The following is a 24,530-nucleotide window of genomic DNA, read 5'->3' as shown; positions in this document are numbered from 1 at the left end:
GTCAAAACAAATAAAGGTTCAAACTTCAAAGCATATTTCTCAAGGCCTTATGTTGGAAAGAAAATATTTTGTCACTCAAGAGCAAATAAACTCTGGAGGCGTGTGGTGTAAAAAGGGAGATGGTTGCATGTTGAGGAGTCAGTCGATGTGCAGATACTGTGAGAAGTTGAAGAAGTGACAGCAAAAGAAAAAAAGAAATGACTGGAAAGCTGAAACAAACGCTACATTTTCAGTAGTTTTATTGAAAAATGCCTCTTCTGTTTTAGAAATAAATAAGAAAATAAGGCTGTGTGGAATTCACAAAATGTGCAGTTAAAACATGGGAAAAGCAATTCTATGTCCATAGTCTTGCAACCAAATCCAAACTGCATATATAGAAAACAACAACTATATTCTGACTTAGAAATCCTCAGTAAATATACAACACAAACATGCAATTCCACCTTTGTTAACAAAACAAAATAAAAAATAAAAAAAAGTTTGGTTTGTTACAATAAGTCAGATTATCATTTGGTTTCAATGCCTAGCAAAACATCACAATGAACAAATATTTGGTGATCAAATTAATTGTTTTAGCTTAGGAACAGCTTTACATCCTGAAGTCTGACAAAAACAACATGGATAGTCTGAAAATGTTCAAAGTCATACATGCTGTACTTCCTTCGACGTACTTTCCGCTGGTTTTCACATGATTAGTGCATTACACATTGGAGTCCGATAAACACTTGCAGTTATATTACAAACAGACACTTAAAGGGAACACTTAGCAAGCACACAGGTTTGTAATGAACGAACATGTAGGTTTGTATTCATCTTGCTAAATTTTCTCATGTCAAAAAAATATATGTTCAATATAGCCAGGGGTATCAAACCCATATAAGTATTAGTTGTTTTTTTTTCGGAAAATCACTTCATCCTCACATGCGTCAACATGGAAGTTGTTTCAATATTACGCTTTCTGAGACTTCCTCAATGTAGCTATGATGCTAGTGTTTCTGTTTTGTCGTGTGGTAGTGATCTCTTTCCTCGTTGGTTTCGTGAGTAACCGGGTGATTGTATCGCCTCAAACTCTCCAGCTGGCTCCACGGGTATAGTCTCTACCTCAGGTTCAGGTTGGTAGTTGTTGGCTAGAAAAATATTCGGGACGACCAATAAAAAAAGGGTTCCCTCTACAACTTTTCACATGCAACAATTTAAATTATATTGAACTTTGGAATTCCAAAACAAATGCCTTGTGTCTTACTCATTGCTTCCTGAAATACCATAAAAAGCTAATTGAAAAAAAACCAAAAAACTGTTCCAAATGCTGTGATGACATTTACAATAAAATCCATCAACCTATTGGATAATAAGACGTAGTAAAATAACCAGCTCATACTACAAAGAACGCATGGAAATGACAGGAGAGCAACATTCAGTACTGATTTGGCCAACGTACACAAAGAACATGAGGATTAAAATTACAAAAGGAACATGCTTCAGTCTGGACCAGAGCTGTCTAAGTCACTCAAGGCGTCGTAAACAGAGGTTATGCTGGTGGTAAGTAAGCAGAGGGTTATGAGGCACAAGCTCAATACGGATGTTAACTTGATTTTTTTAGTGAAATGTCCTGGTTCATACAATCATTTACAAGGCACAAAAATTAGTTTTATTTACACATATCACCGCTACATTAACATCGCTTTCAGTTATGAAATCCTCTTTGTTAGTAGTTGTTTTGGGTGGTATTTGTACATGCTTCTTCCATTGTAGAAATGCTCAGTCTCTGTTTTTTTTTGTGTGTTTTTTTTCCAAACGGGTTGTGGTTCAAGATGCAAACAGGCCAGCAGGATGCCATCACTGTAGCTTGTGAGATGATGTTAGTGCCAGTCCGCTCCGTTCTGTTTTTTTTTTGGCTTTCGTAATGTTTGTGTTTGGTGTTCAATAATTATGTCCATGGTGATTATCCTTAAATGCCCCATAGCAAGTGGGCAAACATCTCAGAAACAGGACTTCAAAGTGTAAGCGGCACAGGTGACTTAGTACGTTTACTATGCCAAACCTGCAAATAGTTCAAAGAGGGTGTGAGTTTTCACTGCGGAACACAGTTATAAGTATCATTTTGATTTAATGTAAGTCATCATACACAATTAGCTAGAATGCTTTACAAGCCAGTTTTAAAATTTGTACATTCAATGTATGGAGATATTGGAAATGTGACTCCTTACTCGGCGTTCACTAAACCCCTCCCCCAAATAGATTGTCTTATCCTAGTTTAGCATTAGCACCGGTAACTAAGCATAGCAGGCCTGTCAAGCTTTGGATTTCTGCACATTTCTATCCTTTTCAGAATCATACAATTGTGTGGAATAGATTAAACTGTGTGTTTATATTCCTTAAAGGTGCTATAATTGAAATTCTGAGCATTAATATAGAAGCAAACAACAATTAGTTATGTAACGATAAAGTGGAGTAATGGCGTCCTGAGCAGAGAATGAAAGTGCACTTTGACAGGGATCACATTTTCCACAAAGTCAGTTTGAAACATGAGACAGCCAGAGACAGTTGTCTGTCTGATGTTAGCTTAATTAGTTAGCCAGCTAACTACAGCTGATTAAATCATTCAGATTCAGAAAAATCGATTGTCTCTGGCTGTCTCTTTGTCTACCTCTGTCTAAAATAGAGGACTTATTGTTTCAGAAATGACTATGAGTTGTGATGGTGAATCTGCCAAGTTATCATTTTAAACCGAATAATGTTCCATGCGAGAACGATCTAGCTTGACAGGCGTAGCAACAGTAAGCGGGGCGGGGCTTTGGGAACGATCAGCTGAACTTCTTATGGAAATAACAGTTTAAACAACAACGCTTCTATTCATATCTCCATACATTATCAAAGAAAGAAGTAGTGCACTGAGCTGCAAATGTAATTAGTCTGCATACATTTAGTCTTGTATCTAATGTAGTACCATGCAGGACCTAGACAGTGTTGAGTGTACCTGTGTATCCTTGTCCATTGTAAGGAATGCCAACACACTGAGAGGAGTCGCAATATCCAGTGGGTCCTGGTGGTCCCCTAACCCCCGGAGTGCCCTGGCGACCTGGAGGTCCGCGAGGCCCAGAGGAGCCAGAAGTACCTGGGGGTCCTGTTCTTGACTCTCCTGGTGGCCCTGCAAAGGGGAGGGAGAGAGAAGGTGAGTAAGGCCAGTTGGAGTTGAAGGCCGTGTCTGGAGCTCAGCAGGAAAACCCACTGACATCACCCGTAAATCTTCGGTGGAAATTGATAGGGGTAACACGGGGCTGCAGCACTGTAATTTGAATTTTTCAATGGCTCAATTAAAAAGCTTGACCAAGAAAAAAACAGTCTTGGGCTGTGTGGAGCCCCCCCCCCCCCCCCCCCTCTACCCCCCACCCCCTGGCCCCGTCTGTCTAGACGGTAAAAACTCAAGATGGAATTTTTCCCCTCGCTCTTTTTCTCGTCCTTAAGTGAGCCCATATGTTGGCGATGAAGCCACCAAAGAAAGCTCATTGTACAACAATCAGATTCTCCCACACACATGCATTTACAGTACACACACAAACACACACAAGTGAGTCATCAGTATGGACTTCCTCCCACTGGTCTTCAGTCGTTTCTCTCTTCATTCACAGAAACAGACATATGAGTGTTTGGTGTTGTGGGGTCGACATCAATAGAAGGTTGCTGTGTCTTTGCAATAGCTTCCCTAGGGAAAGGAAGTCTTCTGAAGTGGTGAACATTTCAGACTTAGAACATATTGGATAGAAATTTCAACTGAGGAAAGGCGATGACCTATTTCCAGACTGACAAATCAGTCTATTAAGCTTTTTAAACAATGGTAACTGCATCATGCCCTTGATTAAAGACTGACTAAAGACCGTCTAAACTCAGACACATAAATTCTCTCCTTAATGATGGATGTAAATACCTTCCATTTAGTGTGTTCTATTTCAAATGTGCAGTGTTTGGAGAAGTTCAATGCACACGAGACATAAATCCTTAAGAAAAGAAAGAACTGGGTTTATGTGCTGGCTCCCTCCAAAACATGTATGCAAAGCAGCTGAAGGTGCTTAAGACCCATATGCTGTAGGTAAATTTTGGCCTCGGGCTGGAATGTGTCATTTTAATTGGACTTACGGGGGTGCTGTGACATGAAAAGGTCCGCAAAAAGGTGAAAAACACTGAAACTGTGTTTTAGAGTAAAGATTAAGTTGTAACAGAACAGTGGGAGACCAGCAGACTGTCTGCAGCTGCTGGAGAACAATGTTCAACAGAAAATGTGGTTCCTCGCCTCATTGTGATCGGAGACTAACAAAAAAATCGGGGTATTTAAAGAGCCTTGTGTTACCTGGGGGCCCTAGTGGACCTCTTTGTCCTCTGATACCAGTTCCTGGAGATCCTCTCTCTCCCTTCTCTCCTGCCAAACCTACATAAAACAGAGAAAAGAGGGGGGAAAAAAAACATTTTCACACCAATAAAACAATGTGTAGAAATCTAAAGAGCGTAAATGAAACCCAGATCCAGGATTTAATCATATCATGCAACGCTAACTCGTATCTACACAAGGTAAGGTAATGCTGTTATGTTGTTATTCCACTCATGTTGGACCAACACTCATTCAACATAACCATGGCCTTTAAATCATCATTATTTTTCCTGTCTGCTTCTTTGTAACACAACAATGAAGTACCTCTTTCTCCTGGACTTCCAGGCGGCCCTGGGTTTCCAGGGAAACCAGTTCGACCAGCTTGTCCAGGCTCTCCACGGGATCCCTGGTTGCCGGCAGGGCCGGGAGGACCAGGCGGCCCCGGACTGTTGCTACGATACCCAGAGGGAATCTGGTTGAGCATCATGTCGATTCGGCTCATCTGACCTGCAAGAGAAGAACCGAAACAGCTGGATTTGTACTGGATTCATGTTTTAATGACCTTAAAGTTCCCTTAAAGCTGAAGAAAAGTGCTGCTCACTGTTCACAAGCTGTTCACAAACTTGTCTGGCTATGGAGCGCATCATGTTCTGGGATGCGAAGTCTCCCTAGAAAACAAAGACATTTTCATGAAGACATGGCAATGTTTTTCCTCGTTAGTGATGTATGATAACTGGTATATGGCATTTTCCTAAAAAACAATACATACCCTCTCTCCTTTCTCTCCTTTAAGGCCAACAGCTCCCTGTTAAGGTGAAGAACGGTGTCAGAACAAGCAACAACCTCGTTCTCAACCTCTCCTAAAAATTGTCATGCAACCGTAATTTGTGCCCTGTTATTAAGAACATACTGTGTTTCCTGTGTCTCCTGGTTTCCCTGGTTTCCCAGTAATTCCTGGTACACCTGGATTTCCAGGGTTTCCCTAAAAAAAACAACAGGAAATAACACAGAAAGATTAGTGTTTACCTAAAATTACTGCACAATAAACATAATTGGAACGTTTACCTGCTGCTCCCTATTAACGTTTGTATAAGAAGCTTTAAGTTCAGTTTCATGCTTTGACATCTGCAGTGGGGGCGTGTGGCACAAGCTGCCAAGAACACTAAAGAGGAGATGGAAACACACACATGCCCAACAGCCAACTCGGATGGGATGCACACACACACACACACACACACACACACACACACACACACACACACACACACACACACACACACAGACATACAGACCAGCCACCCGGCACTGCTAATGGGTCTTGGAGCATTCAGGATGGTATAGTGCGTGTGAATTCTAAACTGGCACGCTGCCTGTTGGCATGATGGCTGGATTAAGTAGATTCAGACCTCCTCAAACCACAGAAGAAGAAAATGAGATGCATGCACCATCCTCGTACCAGTGGAGGGGCCTACAGACTACAGACAGCTTTCTTTTTTTTTTACGTGCAGTTCCAGCAGAGTGCAACTGTGGAGCCAGAGAAGTAATTGCTGCAGATTTATCAGGAAAGAAGGCATGCTCCAAGGAATATTTATTTGGCTCTTTTCTGCAAAACACAAAGACAAAGAGACAAACACACACACACACACACACACACACACACACACACACTCACCATGGGCCCTGGTGGGCCTCTGGGTCCAGATGGTCCCTCCTTTCCTGGTGGCCCCTATGTAGAAATAACATACAATCACACATGGGTTACAACACACTGGGGACCCCATTCATGCAATATATCAGTGTCATAACCTAATATTGGTTTCGGCCTTAAAACTGTCTTTTTAAATTATATTTATAAGTTAGTGGCTCAATTATTTTGGCTGACGCAAGTGAGTACTTCTGCCTACGCTGAGCTAAGTGGGTGATCACATGCAAAACATGTCCTTTAACTACAGGAAGTGTCGGATCCATTTGTTGGCTTTGAACACCGTGTGCACACTGCGCAGGCCTGGAGGTAGATCTTACCCGCACTCCGCTTGGTCCGCTGGGGCCCAGAGGACCACGTTGTCCGGTAGAACCCTGGGAAAAAAAAGCAGACACACCTAATCAAACGCTAATGATCAGGAACAACACATTCATAAAGCTCCCTGATGCCTCTGTTGAACTAGAATACACAGGAAGAAAAAAAAAAACTCTTCAGACAAAAATATTATATCATCTGTGTAACTAAAAAATAGAACAATTTCTCTCTTGTCTGTTGACACATCTGAATAGAGAGTGCTGTTTTAATAAGCTTTATTGTGTAAAGACAATTCTGCCAACAAGCGCGGAAGATAATAGAACAGCACTTTCTCCCATGTCTGATGCTCATTCAGACGCCAGAATAACCAGCGGCGATGTTCTCTCCAGTTGAATGGTGGGAGTTGGCTGAATGACCTCAGCTGGATGAATGAACATTGTTCGGCCAAGAAATGGCTATGTAATGCCAGCCCACTCAAAAATGCCCTTGCCCTGAAATGAAAAATGGGTGAAGCCTGATTTCAAATCTTCTTCTGACGAGAAGCAATAACCTCAAAGAACTTTGAACTCTGGATGTTATCATCATGGTAAGTCTGGTTTTATGTGAATGTCATTTTCATCCAAAAAGTCCACAGAATGACATCTACTGTAAGTCAAAGACGCTCAAGCTTCAGACATACTGAGTCTTTACCAAGTCACGAACATCTTCAATTACAGGGCTGTGGAAGAACATGTTCCATTCCCTATTTCCCCTTCGGTAACATGAGTCTGCGCTCCATAATAATTTAACTGCATCACCGACCTTCTACTGTTTGTCAATCAACAGGCTGATTCGAGAGTGTGGGTCTCCCTGAGGATGGCATGGTAAACCTCCTACAATGAGTGTGGTTTCAATCTCAGCATGTGGACCGAATCCAGGCTCCAGTAGCAATGCTGCTCTCTACGGATGGTCTCCTGTTTCCTGTTCATAAACCACAAAATGAGAGGGGGAGTACTTACTTGCAGGCCAGACAGGCCCGGGTCTCCAGCATCTCCCTTTGGTCCCTGGCGACCCTGAAGGTGGAGGAGGAGGAAAAGAAAGTTTTGAGAGTCTTTGTTTCATCCTTTTCGGTCTGTGATTGTGATTGACTTCACTGGTGGATTGGCAACAAAATGACACTTTCGTATCAGCACTAATAACGAGGGATAATGTGTGTCATATACATTCAACTCCACTTTTGTATTGTAGGTCAACTTACAGGCTCTCCGGGTAGAGACAGTCCGTTAGGGCCCTGTGGTCCCGGTGGTCCCATTGAGCCTGGGAGTCCTAAGTCTCCGCGTGGACCCATTGGACCCTACAGCATATACCCAGACAAAAAGCAAAGACGTTTTAAAGCCACCCTCTTACAAAAAGAAACATGTCTAATCAGACTTTTTATTGCACACATATAGAAAATGCATATCAACAGTGGAAATGGGCCTTTAAGGTCCTTGACAAGTGGCCCCTTTGAATGGCTGAAAAATATACAGCTGATAACTAAATTCAGATGTGTGCAACTTGCGTTGTCTGATGGTGCAGGCTAACGTAAGGCTGTAGCAGAGCAGTAATTATGAAATACAATGGCAGTGAGAAGCGAGTGGATTTAGCATTATTGATAATTACTGAAGTAAATAGAGTTACAAATTCAAAGCCTGTAAAAAAAAATAAAATAAAAAAAAGATAACAATTTATTTAATTATTTAATGTAAGGCGTTACTCACAGGATTGCCGTGTTCTCCTCTATCACCTCGTGGTCCCTTAGAACCTGGGCTGCCCTGGAAAAGCAAGGAGCCACAAGCACAGTGAGTGTAACATCAGGAGCAGATTCCAAAATCCCTAAAAACCCCAAGCCCCACCGAATCCTCACAGGGGTTTAGTGAAGTTACCGAGCACATATATTCCAGACGTCTCCTCAAGACTTTTGCACTGTTGTTTTTCCAACAGGCATTTATCTTTTGACACTTCCTCCTGAGCTCACACTTCAATGCATGCCACTGGTCTCATCCTCCGCTGCTCTTTCCAAAGGAAAACAAAATACCACGACTGATGCGAAGGACATCCTCGGTCTCACTATAGCAGGCGAATGTCAAGTAGCTCATTATAGCTGCACAGTCGATACTAGCAGAGAGACGTATGGCTTTATCATCATCATCATCATCATCATCATCATCATCGCATCAAAACAGACAGAGGTAGAGGAGGTGAAGATAGAGGACAGTGGACACGCAGGGATGACCGTGGGAGAGTCTTTACCGAAGGTCCAGGAGGCCCCTGAGGGCCAATGCTGTCCTGTGTGCATGTGCAAGAGTGGGGAAGGGATGGGCACTTGGCCTCGTCTCTCTGAAAAGGAAGACACAAGATGAAGAGATCAGAGCACATAAATGCACAAACACACTTCAGAGGAGTATTCTTATGGTCCAGTTTAAGAAGCAGAGGCAGTTTAGAAACCCAGCAACGGTCCTGATGGAACAGTGGCCCATGCAAAGTCAGTGTGGGTCTTTGAGACCAGATGCTCACCGACCGCTGCAAACACTGACCACATTTTTGGGAATGAGTCTTTGACATAATGAGTTATATGTAACACTGCAGTCATTGACATGATATATTCAAATCTGATGCAAATTATAGATGAATTGCTCATAACGGGATAAATGCTGCCGTTGCGTCCGGTATTTACCATATTGAATCGAAATAAATGTGATTTACTGTCTGCAGCGTGATCCAAAGGAGCACTTGTTTTCATGTAGTTGGTTGATCATACTGGTAACAGTCCGATTAGCACAATTGCACAGGATACAAGGCTCTTTTCAGTTCTACTGAGGCACCCTCAGCCTTGCATTTAGCCCAATGGCTACAAACATACAGTATATACAGTAAATAGAATGGTTAATCTGCTATTGATTCTAAGAACAAACAAGGTTAACGATTCTTGGTCCTATTCTTTAAAAATGCAATTAGTCATACATGTACATCAAAACCGAAATATCCCTCAAGTGCACCTATAGATGGCCTTTTAACTTGACTTTGCTGTTAAATGATTCTAAAATGACACTTGTGCTTACTGTGGCGGGCAGGTCGCAGCATTTGTCTCGGCTGATCCAGCTCAAGCTGCAGACAATATCGAACATCTGGAGCTGGAACTACACAACAGAAGAAAGGGGAAAATGTCAAGGGGTGTTACAAATGGCTCCCATTCTTGATGAAAATGCATACTGTTGAAAGCAGGACAACTATGAGTCCCTTAGAGAAATGAAAAAGATGCAGGCTTCCATCCTTCCAGCAGTCACTGGGAGCTGTTAAAATTTAATTGTGTAACTATGCACAAGCGGATTTGAATATTCATCGGTTGGAAAGCTGTGAGATGCTTTTCCAAACGTGCTTTTCCAAGCCTTTGCGTTTTTTCACAAGTTTCTTTTTTCGCTTACCGTCGCAGACTGCCTCCTCCCGCCTCCAGACTTGGACAACTTGCCAAGCACTTCATAACCGTCCAGTGTGATGTTGTTGGCCTCCTTGATGGGCTTCTCTGCCACCTCCTGGCAGTCCAAGTTGAGCTTGACTTTCTCTGCCGAGACGCTGATGTGGAGCTGCGGGGAGGGAGAGGACGAGGAGAGGAGAGGGCACAATTAACAAAACCTTATTGTGTTCTCAATACTTCATATCTGCCAGCTTTGTTACCAATTACTTGGCAGAGAGTACTAAGAACATTCAAGCTTTTGAAAAACTGGGTTTGGCATTCATTGTATTTGGAAAGGGCATCATTGCTATTTTAAAGAACGTGCAACCATAAGGAACAACTTCACTGAGCCGTTTTAACCCATGTTATCTGGAGCTTATGAAGATGCTGATGCTGTATTCCACATAATTGCCAGATTGAGTTAATTGTTTAGTCTTTGCAGAACCACGTCAATGATAGATTCTGATATTACTCCAGAGTGGTTCCTGATTTGGCATGAGACTGCTGTTTGATGCCTCCACAAATGAATGGACCATAAAAAAAGGAAATATACAACAGTTGGCTTTAAAGCTGCAGTCAGTGATTGTATAACAACACGGAGTGACAAAGTGCCAGATTTTGAAGTTTCCTGTCCAGAGAACCCTGCTCCACATCTTGAAGCAATATCATGTGCGGTGTGCCATCAAACGTCCTACACTTTCCATACTTTTTCCTCACTGTTGCAAATTTTCCCCAGCTCAACAGTCTGACAAGCTTTCTTTATGTCAGGAAAAGCAAGCTACTATTTCTTTCTACAAAACCATACCAACCACAGACTAGGCCATGGTTCCTGGCAACCAATCACAAAATTACAGTTGACTTCCTTGGCGGCAGAACAAAGTATCTGGTGGACCACAAAGGGAGAGGGGTGTCGTTTATCCCAGGGTCCTGGCATGGATATATTACCATATACCACCATGCTCCTGAGGGCTTACCATTACAGCTTTAGATGATAACATGGGATGGCAAATAATGAGCCTGTATATATTACCTCACTGACCAATAAGTAAACACAATAAAATCACGGTACTTACTGGAAATTAAGGCCTCTAGCTTTCTAGGCACCATTGTTCCCTCAGTTGATAGTGTTTGTTGCTAAATAATCTGGTCCTACTGCAGCGAAGTGTTGACAGATGAACAATTTTCATTTATATATTGTTAACACAGAATGTTTCACTGTTCTTTGCTGTGTCAACACTCAGTCAGAGTCCATATGGTAAGATTTTAGTACATTTGAAATATTTCCGTAATTACTATCAGATTAGACTTTACTGTTCTTGGCTCTGTCCTGACTGTTCCTTCGTTTTCATAATCCTGAACCTTAATTTCATGCATGCTATTAGTGCATGCATGAAATGAATTAAGTGCGGGTCCAAGCTTAAGTTAGCTTTCATTGAGAATAAAGGGAAATAAATAATCACTATGAAATCTCCATTAGATTGGAGTCTCATGCGAGCAGTGCTGTTGCTGAACATGAAATTCCCAGTTAGGTCGATCAGTTCCATTGTATCATTCTCGATGTGACGCTGTCATGTCCGATCTGGCACCTGCGATCAGACAAGTCACTGTGGATTTCTTTGGTAAGAAAAATTAATTTCCTGTATTTCTAGAGTGGCTTTCTGGGTCAGGAAGTCTACTTGTCCAGCTCTCAGAAAGAAGACTTGTCCAAAAGAAAGTCCTCACAAATGAAGAGTACAATGACTGCAGTCAGTGGACAATTTGGCAAAAAAAAAACCTCCCTCTCTGTGTTAATTAGTGTGTGCGTATATTGGCACAACCTTCCCAACAAAGTACCCAAAAGGAAAGTTTGAAAGTTCAAGTTCAGGAACAATAAGGTAAAACTACGGTGCCCTGTTCAGTGACTACACCAACATGCACGCTCAAACTTCTGGCATGTAGCTCTGAATACACGACCGGTCACCACGGCTTATGGAAAATGTCCTTTTCACTTCGGTTAAGAGGAACATTCCCTCTACGGGCTCCCACCCTTTGAGTGTGGGAGGGGATTCCCCAGTGGGCTAGTGAGTGGCTAGCATCTGCTATCGTCATCTCTGAGAGCTTTCCCACATGTTCTATCAGCGATAGACCCCGACCTCTCCAGCCTGGGTTACTTTTTTATTAACTGGCCCGATGAGAAAAGCTAAATCTGTCAAGCACTCTTTTAGTACAAGAAGAGAACAGTAATAGATTCAGCGATTGACAGGAAATTAATCTGCAAAAAAAAAGAAGCAATAATGGCATTTTTTCACTGGTTCTATCCTCTAAAATGTGAAAATAAGGTATTTGAAGATCTCACCGTGGGGTTTTGGAACATTCGAAAGATTTCTTTTTAACATTTGCCGACATTTTACAGACTATTAAAAAAAATCAATTAAAAGAGGATAGAATCTCTAGATAAATCAATAATGAAAATAATCCTTGGTTGGAGCGCTACTTGATTAACCTAAAACTCAAAGGTCAAGACTTGGGGTTTGTTCTGTTTATTGTCATACATGGACAATAAGCCCAGCTGCCATTTATGACAACCCTCACCATTGGTCACTCTGGCCACACACACACACACACACACACACACACACACACACACGCACACACACACACACACGCACACACACACACACACACACACACACACACACACACACACACACACACACACACACACACTTTATTGCTACTGTACTAGCCATGGATAGAAGTCGGGAAACCACTCACAACATGTAAACACAAACCACCACAGCTGTCGGCAGCGGCCATTACTCAGCAGACCAGTAAATAAGCAGCTAGGTAGACCGCTGCAGACTTGCCAGCTCATGGACCAACAACTACAGCACCGCAAACTAGCCACCCAGTGTACATTCAGACTACAGTCTCCACCACGGCCACAGATTGAGAAAAAACACACACACACACAGACAGATCCGGCTGCTGTCCAACAAGACCAGCAGTGATGTCATTTACATCTAGTCCTGAGTCTGACCCAACATTTTCCAGGGTCCTATTCATTCATGAAGTTACCCTACAATTACATAGATGTGGGATGCTAAATGATCAAACTGAAAAGCCAGTTTCAGAACGCTCTGATCTGCGGGCCAATATATCGCTCGCATCAGTGCTTCAGTTCCAAAAGCTGTGCTTTGTAATATCAGGAAGTACCTTTGATGTCAGATAAGACCATGGAACATTGAAAAGGGTCATTCATTTTGATAACCTTAGAATTGGGAGCGAGGGGGGGGGGGGGGGTTGTGCTATACACTGTAAGGGCCAGCGTGCTCTTTGAACAAAGTACATTGGAACCAGTTGTTTTTCCTCCAGTGGTTTCCTCCAGTGGTTTCCTCCAGTTATGAATCTAGCATCTAAAGCCATCCTACATTGGTATGAAAATATACTGTCCCTCATTGTTCTCTCTACTCCCTACTGTGGTGGAACATAATAGAGGATGTTTTATATTCGCTCCAGCTTTGAATTGGACATAAAGGCATTTGATGTCTCATTTTACCTCTTGCTGTGGCAGCAAGAGACTGCATACTACATTCAAATGTTGTTTATTACAGTTGTAAGCTTGGCATGTGGGCCTAATGTGGTGGTTAAACCACTGAAAAGAAACAGAGTTTGCACAACAATAACACCATTGTGCATGATAATTTGAAGTTGGATGGGAGGTTTTGACAGATAGTTTGAAGAGTAGTTGATGTTAATGAATAATGTAATTAACGCTCCCCAAAGGGATTTCAATCTTAATTTCTGTCATGAAAGGCAGGGCCGCTGATGGCACGGATTTCAGAGAAAGGAAAATGCTTCATTGGGACAGTTAGAAAACATCTGGATTCAACCTTGTAATCAATTTTAAACTATCCCTCCAGAACTTATTTTTGCTTCCAGAACTATTATTAAGTATCCTTAAGAAACCCCTTTAGTCCTATACTCTCTATAAGCATCCAGCAAAGATTTTAAAGGGGCACTCCACCAATTTTACACATAAAGTTCAGCTCTTGTCATGGGTAATACTACTGAAAACACTTGTATAATGTGTTCTGTGGCTCTGTAGGAGTTTTGCCCAGTCTAAGAACATAACCCTGATGATGTAATGAGGGGAATGTCAGACCGGACTTCAACTTAAAAATTTATACAATAACACAAAGTTTTAAAAAAGGCGGCGTGGAGTTTGAAAGACGTGGGAGTTTACCAGACAAGGAAAGTCTAACCAAAGATGCTATTGAGTTGCATTATGGGAAACCAGTTCTTTTGGAGATTGACCCATACAAGAAACTGTCAGGATATCTTGGCCTCAGTTTCAGATTTCCTTTCTAACATTTTTTTTGGAGAACTTCTTTAAAGAAATACCATAAAGTGTGCTGAATGCCATTTTTGAATCAAACTCAAGCGGAACCCAAGATTAAAATCAATCCAGTCCCATGACTGGTGCATCGGTCTGGAACAGACTGGTTTGGAATTCACTAAACAACTATCAGGAGAGTCTCCTGTCTTGATGTGGTTTGCACATTATGCTGGGTCACTGAGGTTCCACAATTTCCCTCCAATCTCTTTTAAAAAAAATATTTATAGCCTCCACCATCCGTTAATCAAATTAAGTGCTTTCAAAACTTCATTTGAAACCATAAAAAAGTCCACGCTGACCGACACTCTAAGATGGATAGCTTTCGACAGCTCACCCGATACACACGATTAGTCAGATCTTCACATTGAAAGGTAATTCAGTCCACTTAAATGAAGCATAAAGTCACACATGATTTGTGAAAGGAAAATAACTAAACCAATATTCTGTATGTAAAAGGATCTGAAAAGGACGATCAGACCACAGGTGACCGCAAAAGAGTCTCAGTCTTTACTAGTAAAGCCAAACTTTAATAATATCACTATGTTGTGAGCACAGTACTTCTCTCTGTAAGAATCATGCATTGTGTTTACCTTGTGGAAGCTCCCATGGAAAACCCGCTTCACTTGCTCCTCATTAAACGTGGCTTTCTGGATCTCTCCTCGGGTGTCCTTGTTGTAGAACGTGATTGTTTTGCTGGAAGCTGAAAAAGAAAAAGGGCCTTTGATGAATCCCTGACAGTGTGTTACGATGCGGTGGCACGCAAAGCACAGACAGGACTATAGAGAACACATGGTTGTAGAGAGCGGAGAGGGATGAAGAGAAAGCTAGGAGGGATTAGGCCCATGTTCGTAATTAATTGCATGCATTTACCAGGTGTGTAAGCGTGCGTTTGTAAAAGATACTTATTTAAAAATGAAGGTTTTCTATTAGAGAATAACTAAAGCAGAGCAAAATCCAAAAGCAGGATGTTCAGTAGCAGTCGTCAATATGACTCAAATGTCTTATTTGCTGCCTATCCTATCTGACAAAGATAACATAGCTTTGGCTGCCTGTAAATAAGTTAAGAGAGAGCAAGAGTTGTTTGTAAAGATTGCACAGCTGTGTCTACTTTGGGTCAGGTACAGCAGCGTCCCCCTCCAGCTGGGGGCCACAACAGGATGGGAGGCTTACGGTTGATGGTGACCCCGACCTCGGGGTTGTTGTTTTTGTCTGAAATCTGCCAAATATCAAAAGGATCAGCGGTTGTGTCAGGCAGCAGGCGGAAGAGCAGGACGATGGTGTAGGATGGGGGAAGACCCTCCGGATGGATTTCCCTGTAAGCGTAAAAAAACATATATTGTGATGAGTCATGAGTCAGAGCTGTGCCCTCATCACACTAGCAGAATATTACGCTAGAAATGAATACCAAGACCATTCAGTCTCCCTGCAATGATGCAGCATCCAGTCTGTCACGTCGGCTGCCGGACCTGTAAATGATTGCCAGTTTCCCCTCCTGGCCTTGCAGAAATTGCCCACATGTTGAAAACATTGAATGTCCCCTCTCCTTTGCTGAAGTTCGAAGTGTTTCCATTTGTGCACATTATGGCAATGGCTGCGTCCAGGCACACAAAGTGCTCATCATTATGAACATATTAACAAAGTATGTTGAAGAGGTTTAGATACTTTGAGGCCCAATACAGACACCAAGCTCTTGACCCAGAGGTGATTTGTTTGCTCCTTGTAAGCAGGGCTGGTCCAGGAACTTTTTTTTAATTCTGCGACCACATTTTTGTGTTCCTGCTGGCACCACATATTCCACAAGCCGCAACAACAAATAGGGCTGTGGGCTCATAGCCAAGGGGCACCGGGGAAACCCTTCTGACTACAAAGGCATCATTATGAATAATGACTGTGGGCTGGGCAGAATTATAGTGCACAGGAGATAAGGCCAATAGCCTGGGAATATGGACATAGTTAGACTTATACTCCCTGTGTTTGACACATACACACACAAACACTATTTAGTTTCAGCTCTTACTTTGTGGGCTGGTTCACGAAGGAATCCTTGTGCAGCCTGTAGGCAATGTAGCTGTTGAAGGAGCCCGACTCCATTGACACACCGTTCATGCCAGCGAATGTCCGGTCTGTGATGTTGAAAGCCTCCAGCATCCTGAAACCTGGAAGGGGTAAGAACAGGAGACATGTCGAGAGGATGGAAACTGAAATAGGGAAACCTCCTTGTAGCGTAGCATAATAGCATTCTACTAATGCCAACAAGCTCCGGAGGGATTAGTGAATGTGGAAGGTGCGTGGTGATGCTCTATGCTTACCAGGTGTTGTGAACCCATTGATGTAGATCAGAGGGCAAGCTGAAACAGGACAAAAACAGATTACGGCCTACAGTAAGTGATTCATGTCTGTTTGTACATTTCCTGGCAGTAAAATGTGGGGCAATGGGTGAGCTTCCTGTTACCTTTGCAGGTGCATGAATCAACCACAATAGAAGTTACACAAAAAAAGTCATTAAGTCCAAAGAAAATGTTTTCCTCTTTGAATGCAGAAATACTTAAATACAATAGTGTTTTGTGATATATTAATGTCCGCCTTACTGGAAGTGGCTGTTTCACAGATGAAGGTGATCAGGTTGTCCTGGATCTTGGCAAAAGCGTCATAGTCGTCCACCACAAACACATGTCTCTCACTGGGCTTGCTGCCGATAACTCTCAACTCCGACATGTCCACATCGGCAACCCCAACCACGAACACACTGTAGCCTGTGGGTGTAAAACACACACACACACAGAAAACAAAGACCACTGTCAAACTTCCAATAACCACAGGCAGTTGTATCACTGCAGAGGTTTTCTCAAGAGTTTATTAAATCAGCCACAAATCTGTGGCTCTGGTGAAGGAAAACAAAGTTTGGGAGAAGGAATATGGATAAAAATCAGTATGGACTATACATACAACACAGACCAAAACACGCATGGCAATGATTAATAGTTCTACACGTACCAGAATGCTGCAGTTTCTCTGCACTCTTCTTGACATCATCCTGGGAACGTCCATCTGTGACCACCACCAGCACCTTCGGGACGTTCTTCCTCATGCCGCTGTCTGAGGTGAACACCTTCTCATAGACATGCTTCAGAGCAACGCCTGGACGGAGGAGGAGGAGGAGGATCACAATGAAGGAGAGGGTTTAGAGAGCATCAAGCAGGGTTAAATCTAAGTTAAATCTAAGACTTTTCAATACTGACAAAGATATGAAGGATATAATGGAAAATCAGCAAGAATTTTACACCAAGTATTTGAATTTGATAAAACATTTTATTATAATACTCACACTCAGGTTTAATACACAATCGCCCTGTGAGGTGTGTGTGTGTGTGTGTGTGTGTGTGTGTGTGTGTGTGTGTGTGTGTATGAATACTCTAATAAAATAAAATGAATGCATATTGATGCATATTCATCATCGCATTTAGATAACTTTGTTATTAGATGTTACGTATTGCAGCTGGTGAATGTGGAGCTAATTTGAATGCATTTATATAGATCTTATATGATACTTTACATATTGCTGGGTGACTTGCGAATTTGCCCTTGGGGACCAATAAAGCCTTACTGATTTAATAATATCATAACTTATTTATTGAATATATTTTGTATTAATAATATGAATCGGCCAAGTAACTTACACTGTAAGATACATACACGTGTCATAAAGGTGGCTTTAAACAGTCCGTAACGTTGTTAATGCTGCGGCTGCCGTAAAAGGTGTTGTTTTCAATACTGTTTCCCTGTCAATATGTGCCCCCCCCTACCCAGACCTGAACCAACCCTTAACCCTAAACACTTTCGTATATGCTCCGAAAATAATCATCACTCACTCAATCATTCTTTACAACAATTAGGTTACTAAGATGCCTCTGTGTTTTTTTTCAGTGGTGTACCTGTCTTTGTGTTGCCTCCTCTGTAGCGCACATTCTGCAAAGCCGATATCACTATGCCCTTGTCCTGGTAGGTGTTCAGCTTGAACTCAGTCTTGGCCTCATCACTGTACTGCACAAATGAAACCTGTTCAAAGAGAACAAAAAATGGTAAGAGAGTGACAACAAATGATGCGCACATAGACACACGCATGGCAAACATATCTTTCAAAACATTACATGCGGCCAGTTTATGGCCGAGAAATAATCAACAAAGACGCCGTCAAGGTTTATGCTGACCTGCATGCCGCGAGGGCTGATGACGTCAAAGGCTCCAGTCATGCTTGTGACAAACTGGATGACCTTGATGAAGCTCTCGTCTCCAATGCTCCAGGAACCGTCGATGAGGAAGACCAGATCTGCCTTGGCACCTTTGCACACTGTGATGCGGGTACAATGATGTTAAATGTTAAACCTGAGCTCAGCTGAGAGGTAAGAACTATCATTGCTGCGCACCGATGCAAATGTTCAGAGCTCTCCTCACCATCGAGCGCAGGGGGCACTGTTGCTGGAGCAGGGGGGGTGGGAGGCTCTGTTGGCACCTCTGTGGGTTTGACCACTGCGAAACAAAACAGAAACAGGGCACAACATTTAAGGTGACACACTATACTGTGGCTGATGAGGGTATATATATATATATATATATATATATATATATATACAGTGTAACGCAAAATAAATTGGACTTCCCAGTTGCTTTTACCGATCAAGCGTGTGAGAGCACTGTCCTCTGCTATATTAGCATTAAAACTAGCATAGAGGATGTTATCTTACATGTCCTCTCCTTTACTTTAACTCCAGGTCCCTCCAGGTTGGGGGTTTGGGTGTACACTGTGGCGTCGTAGAGCGAGTCAGGGGTCAAGCCATCGAAGCAGTAATTACTCTCCGAGCCTCTGACAGTGATCTCCTGAGCTCCTCTCTTGGAGGCTAGAGGAGAGGAAAGAAAGAAGAGAATCCAGATTAGATAGATTCAGATTGCAGTCATCAAACAAATTCAAAGTTTACATGATCAAGGCCTTTATAGAGCGTCATTCAGTAAAGCACTCACGATCAATAGGATTGACTTTGAGTCTGTAGGAGGTGGCTGCTCTGTGAGCGGTCCATCGGATGCAGTAGGACTCATAACCAACGTTGTAGGTGGTCAGGTCTGTCACATTCAGGTACACTAAAGGGAAGCATTCTTCTTAGTACATAATCTTTCACAACAACACCTATTTGCAGGGCAATGGATTGGCAGACAAAACTAGAATCATTGATTTAATTGTGTGCACATAAACCTGTCAAAGAATGTGTTTTTGCATTATTAACTTACATGTGGTGCCTTGTCCAACGAGAGGCCCACTGATGCCTGTTTCGTACTGTGCCAGCACCTTCACGTCATAGGTGGTTCCAGGTTTCAGGTTATGCAGTTGGTGGGAGGTCACATCCCCAGCAGACACCTCTAAGGACTCATCAGAGCCTGGAAGTAGACATAAAAAAGTCCCCATATTTGTTTCTATTAAAAAGAAAGTCCTTCTGATTTTACAAATGCTACTTTGAGGTATACTATTAAAACATATTTTCTCGTTTTATGCCCATAACAACATGTCCATACCCTCGGGTTGATAGATGAGCTTGTATCCGGTGACCTTGGAGGGGGCAGGGTCCCAGGACACCCTGAAGCGGGTGTACCACTCATCAGAAACACGAAGGTTCCTGGGGCCGAGCATACCCACTGCGGGAAACAAGACAGGGCAGCACAGTCAACGCAGGTTTCTTTTCATTACAGCGGAAAGGAATTTGACTTCAGTGTTGTCAGCAGGGCAATTACTGCATTACAGCTATTATTGCTCATTGTGACTTTTGAATTATGGGTGAAATATCTCAATGTGTGATCGAGGGGATGATAAATCGAACCACATCAGAGAAATATTTAGAAACAAAATATTAAGCCGCCTCAAGGAGCGGAGTGGTATTACGACATATAATAAAGCTTCTTTTGTTTGAGAAGCAAAGTAAGGGTAAACACTAGCCAGCACTGGAAGCCTAAGATCTCCCTCATTGGGGCACAGCCAGATCATAATTGTCTGGCAAAGGCTCTTGGTGCATCTGGCCCGCATGTTAAGTCAAGAATTTCACTTATTCCACTTTTGCTACACTGATTCGGGATCCGAATCAATGGATCAATCGAATGAGATTTTCCGCTGTCTGTGAGCAGTCCTGCATGATATAAGTGTCTGTCAAGGTGCCCGGTTTCATGTCCTTAAACGATCCCTGCATCAGTCGAAACACACAGACTAATTTGTTCATACCTGTGCGTCCGTCTCCTTCCAGCTGTCCTCCTGCTCCATCAGCATACATGGCAGTCACTCTGATATTATAAGGAGTGTCTGGATCCAGGTTCTTCAGGATCACATTGTTACTGTTTCCCGGTACTACAGTCTGTAAGACATTAGCCATATCGCATAAAGAAAAGGATTAATACAAGAACACATGAAGAGCATATGAGGGATACATTTGCATTAATATCTCAGATCAATGAGAGTTGCTTTATCACTTAGGGCTGTAGGCAAAAAATTGCCACTCTAAAAAGAGAATTTATTAAACCTTAAGCAACAGTGGAATTATATGGAATTATAAACTTACAAATTCCTCGATGGGGTCTCCTGTGGTCTGGGCATAGGTGATGCGGTATTGCGTGACAGGACCTTCGGCATGTTCCCAGGTCACAGAGAGAGTACTGGTGGTGGGGTCATATACGCGCATGTTCCTTGGACTGCTGCGGGGCACTGAGTGACGAAACATGAAAAAGAGCGTTGGCTTGTGTGTACATTCCAAGCATTTCTACATCTCCGGTCTTTTTGTGAACTTCTATGTGAAGCTAATTGTTGAAATACCTATACTAGACATGCACTCGCATGACACAAAGGGTCCTTTAACACACTGGCAAAGGTTCTTACATGTCTTTCCGTCATCACTGATAGTGGGTCCTTCGCCATCGCTATACAGTGCAACCACTCCAACATTGTAATCAGAGTCTGGGAGCAGCTGCTGTAGCAGGGCCTCAGTGGTGGTCCCTGGTACCAAAATCTGCAAAGAGACATCGAGCACGTAAGGAACAGACACTACCGAAAAGTTTCACTGCAGCGTGTGTTCACTTAAGTCCTTAACTGATCAGTAAAATCAGATAAAGATGATAGCAAATCTGTTTATTTTCCAAAATAGACAATTGTGTCAGGGTGCACAGACATGATGCCTAACTCCTTTCCCCTTCTCCTGACAGCTGCTTCTGTTGTAAACTCCCTCTGAAACCTTCCTTTTACTAAACAGCCCCTTGCTGTCAGCACTAAGTGAAAGAAGAGCCAAATAATCCTTTGATTTTTGAAAGCTGGCACCGCTGTTTAGCCCAGTTTGACAGTAACAACAGCTGATTACATAGGGACCACTTGTCAGCTGTTAGTTAGCTGGACAAATTAAGCTTCTCGAAGGCTTCTGTTAACCTCTGTGAGTGAGTGAGTGAGTGAGTGAGGGAAGCAGATGGATGGACGCTTGTCTATGTGCTTACAATGGAAATGGGGATAAGTGTGTGGTGCAGGGTGTGACCAGCAAACGGGTTGGTGAATTTGCTCACGATCGTTTCATGGCGCATGCAGAGAGCTCCCATCTGTCCTGGTCAACAATTTACTGAGGTTTCTTGAGATTCTCAGTACAAAAACATCACCGGCGACATCAGTGATGCTAGTCATAAATTGTCTAAAATCTCCAGCTAGTATTAAATTTGACGACGCCGGCCCGAAAAAGGCCACATTGCACGTCATTGGCTCCAGCTGCGAAAAAGGCCTGAGCTTGCCATAAATGTGTACCTCTCCATCAATAAACTGGAATGTGCCTCACTCTTCAAATACCATGTTATTAAAGCCCCAGTGAAGAAACCGTTCTTAATGGTGCAATAATACCGGCAGATGCTGGAGAGGGCTAATGAGACCATGTCAAAGTAACACTTGTGGATTCTATAAGCAACCCAGAAATCCGAAAGATGTGGTCACACTGGTGCCAGATGACACATATTGTGTCAAGAATGGGAGTTGCAATTTATCTGAAGCGCTGCGTAAAAAAAAGAAGAATTCAGCTGGCAGTAAAGGCACACATGCATGCACACAAACACACTAACATGGACCATTTGGTGAACAGACTAATGGATGAGGCTGTTTCATTCCTGATCACATATGGCAAAATGTAAATGCAGGTCAAACATTTTCATTGGTTGCTGCTTGGGTGAAATGCGGCCACATCACCACCCGGGTGTGTTCTAATTCTCCTCTTTCTTAATAAACCCTCACTTTGTGTGCAATAAGATGGTAACCGATAGGCTGTGATAAGACAATAAAAAAGAAGCTGGAGTTATGGGTGCCATTGGGCACCAATGTAAATTAACTTTATTTATATGCATATGTGCTATATTACACGTCTTTCAACACAGTGGATGGAAACTCACCGACTCAGAGGGCCTGGCGCCAGTCAGCGGAGCATAGACCACCCGGTACTCCTGGACTGGGCCTGTGGCAGCCTCCCAGCGGACGTTCAGAGTGTTGGTGGTAGGGTTGAAAACCTGGATGTTCTTGACGGGGCTACGCACCACTGCTGAGCCAGGAATGTTGGGTGGCAAGACAGTGGTTAGAGGTAGAGACAGAGATACAAAAGTGAAAGGTTAGAGTGAGGATCAGGGTAAGGTTAAGCCAAAACAGGGTACAAAGTGGAAAGAAGATTGATGAGAGGAATGTTAGACATAGAAGACAGAGTGATGACAGGATGAGGTTAAAGGCCAGCAACTCAAGTGGTTTGTAAAGATTGGGAAGATAGATTGAGAGAGAGGATGAGACAAGGCAGAGGAGAGAAAAACAGAGATTGTTTAGGTCAGGCATTCATAAGAGGGGAATGTACAGAGGTCAGAAAATTAGAGGCTAAAACCATCATTTACACAAGAACAACAGATAGAATACTGCTGTTCCTTTCAGCATTGTGAAGTTTGACCTTATGTATTTTCATGGGGGTTATTTGAGTTTCAAATGATACCTTTGTGAGTCTCCTAAACAGTGGTACTGCCATTCAGTCTCATTTAACACAACATGGTCTAGACTAGTTTTGTGGACATCCACGACCGTCCAACGACTACATGAGAACATGTCAATGAAATGGGAACAATACCGGCCAGCAACCAACAGAGCCAAGTTTAAGACATTATTTAACAATACTGCAACCAAAAGGGCGCTTCCTGTCAGTGCCCTGGAGGTTAATGAATAGGATATAAAAGGCGTATGTGCAGCACTGTGTGAAGCTTGCCTCTAAAAAAACCCAAAGCAGATGTTTAGAAGCTTTGTGCCGCTCCCCTTTATAACCCCAAAAATGCATGGGAAAAACACAGTGGGAAAAACACAGCGAGGGGGCTTCCGTACGTTAAAGTTACACAAAACCAAAGCCGGTTACCTATAAAGCTGATTGGAATTTTAAGACACCATTAACAGTCAGTTGCTTGCAAAGTTAGCTCAAATAGTGAGAGCTGATCCATCCTTAAATTGTAAAATAAATAGAGGCACTGCCGTTTGAATGGAGATGACGAAATTGTTCCACAAAGTTTCAAGGTGAGCGGTAGCTGCATGATCTGACATACTGTACATGCTGTATAACAGTTTGGTTAACATTTTCTAGGAAAAAGCCACAGAACATGAATGACCATTGCTCCAGAAGGGAAAATAGGGATAACAGTATCAGGCATGAAGCATGACCTTAGCCAAGTGAGTTGAGAGTCATGAAACATATAATGCTCTCCATTCATTTCTTACCCTTCCCTTCTGTTTCTTTTTCCCAAATGAGAGCCAATTACTCAATACACCCCCTCCCCCACTCCCTATCCCCACCATTATCCTGACCACTACCCTACCCTCCAACCTATAAATGGACAATATTACGGTAAAGAGAGAGGAGACATCATTATGATGCTGCCAACCCGGAGGAATTCCTTCCTACGCAATCACCCCGCAAAATGCTGACTCACTCCCAACAGAGATTGGTGGTTTGAAATTGTGGCAGAAACAGGAAAAAATGGGCTCTTCAATGAAGTTCAAACTAAGCTGACTGAGCTTAATACTGTCATTTTATGTTATGTTACATTTGACATGTTAGGTGTGAATTAAGTTAACATCAATTCACCTCTAGCATTTGGTCAGTTTGGCTTGGCTTACAGCTTTTGAAAGGATTTGAATGATATGAAGCAAATAAGTTATAAATGGCTGCCTGCCTCATTGAGGTTTATGACATAGAGTGACAACAAGCCAACAACTGAGGCCAGTAGGTTC

The 24,530-nt window shown here is 42.6% G+C and overlaps 1 protein-coding gene across 1 annotated transcript in view; it reads right to left on the bottom strand.

The window, feature by feature from the left end:
- Positions 1–221: 221 nt before the first annotated feature.
- col12a1a (collagen, type XII, alpha 1a) overlaps positions 222–24,530 on the bottom strand; it is a 55,120-nt gene continuing 30,811 nt past the window's right edge. The window contains exons 35-66 of the mRNA XM_068721569.1: positions 22,673–22,815; positions 21,138–21,267; positions 20,824–20,966; positions 20,490–20,619; positions 19,793–19,912; positions 19,511–19,657; positions 19,247–19,363; positions 18,973–19,125; positions 18,683–18,757; positions 18,439–18,578; positions 18,163–18,286; positions 17,225–17,368; positions 16,819–16,983; positions 16,540–16,578; positions 16,248–16,386; positions 15,401–15,543; positions 14,821–14,930; positions 9,824–9,982; positions 9,461–9,538; positions 8,652–8,738; positions 8,120–8,173; positions 7,618–7,713; positions 7,379–7,432; positions 6,386–6,439; positions 6,036–6,089; positions 5,274–5,345; positions 5,133–5,168; positions 4,965–5,031; positions 4,688–4,870; positions 4,346–4,423; positions 2,978–3,148; positions 222–1,127 (exon numbers count right to left, since the gene is read on the bottom strand). Coding sequence (XP_068577670.1) covers positions 979–1,127; positions 2,978–3,148; positions 4,346–4,423; positions 4,688–4,870; positions 4,965–5,031; positions 5,133–5,168; positions 5,274–5,345; positions 6,036–6,089; positions 6,386–6,439; positions 7,379–7,432; positions 7,618–7,713; positions 8,120–8,173; positions 8,652–8,738; positions 9,461–9,538; positions 9,824–9,982; positions 14,821–14,930; positions 15,401–15,543; positions 16,248–16,386; positions 16,540–16,578; positions 16,819–16,983; positions 17,225–17,368; positions 18,163–18,286; positions 18,439–18,578; positions 18,683–18,757; positions 18,973–19,125; positions 19,247–19,363; positions 19,511–19,657; positions 19,793–19,912; positions 20,490–20,619; positions 20,824–20,966; positions 21,138–21,267; positions 22,673–22,815 — 3,554 coding nt within the window. The 3' untranslated portion in view covers positions 222–978. The remainder of the gene's footprint in view (positions 1,128–2,977; positions 3,149–4,345; positions 4,424–4,687; positions 4,871–4,964; positions 5,032–5,132; positions 5,169–5,273; positions 5,346–6,035; positions 6,090–6,385; positions 6,440–7,378; positions 7,433–7,617; positions 7,714–8,119; positions 8,174–8,651; positions 8,739–9,460; positions 9,539–9,823; positions 9,983–14,820; positions 14,931–15,400; positions 15,544–16,247; positions 16,387–16,539; positions 16,579–16,818; positions 16,984–17,224; positions 17,369–18,162; positions 18,287–18,438; positions 18,579–18,682; positions 18,758–18,972; positions 19,126–19,246; positions 19,364–19,510; positions 19,658–19,792; positions 19,913–20,489; positions 20,620–20,823; positions 20,967–21,137; positions 21,268–22,672; positions 22,816–24,530) is intronic.

Source organism: Cebidichthys violaceus, unplaced genomic scaffold, assembly GCF_023349555.1.
Source record: "Cebidichthys violaceus isolate CVI_PGR_0920_01 unplaced genomic scaffold, fCebVio1.0.p SCAF_28, whole genome shotgun sequence".
Classification (NCBI taxonomy): domain Eukaryota; kingdom Metazoa; phylum Chordata; class Actinopteri; order Perciformes; family Stichaeidae; genus Cebidichthys; species Cebidichthys violaceus.
This window is presented reverse-complemented; position numbering and strand designations above follow the sequence as displayed.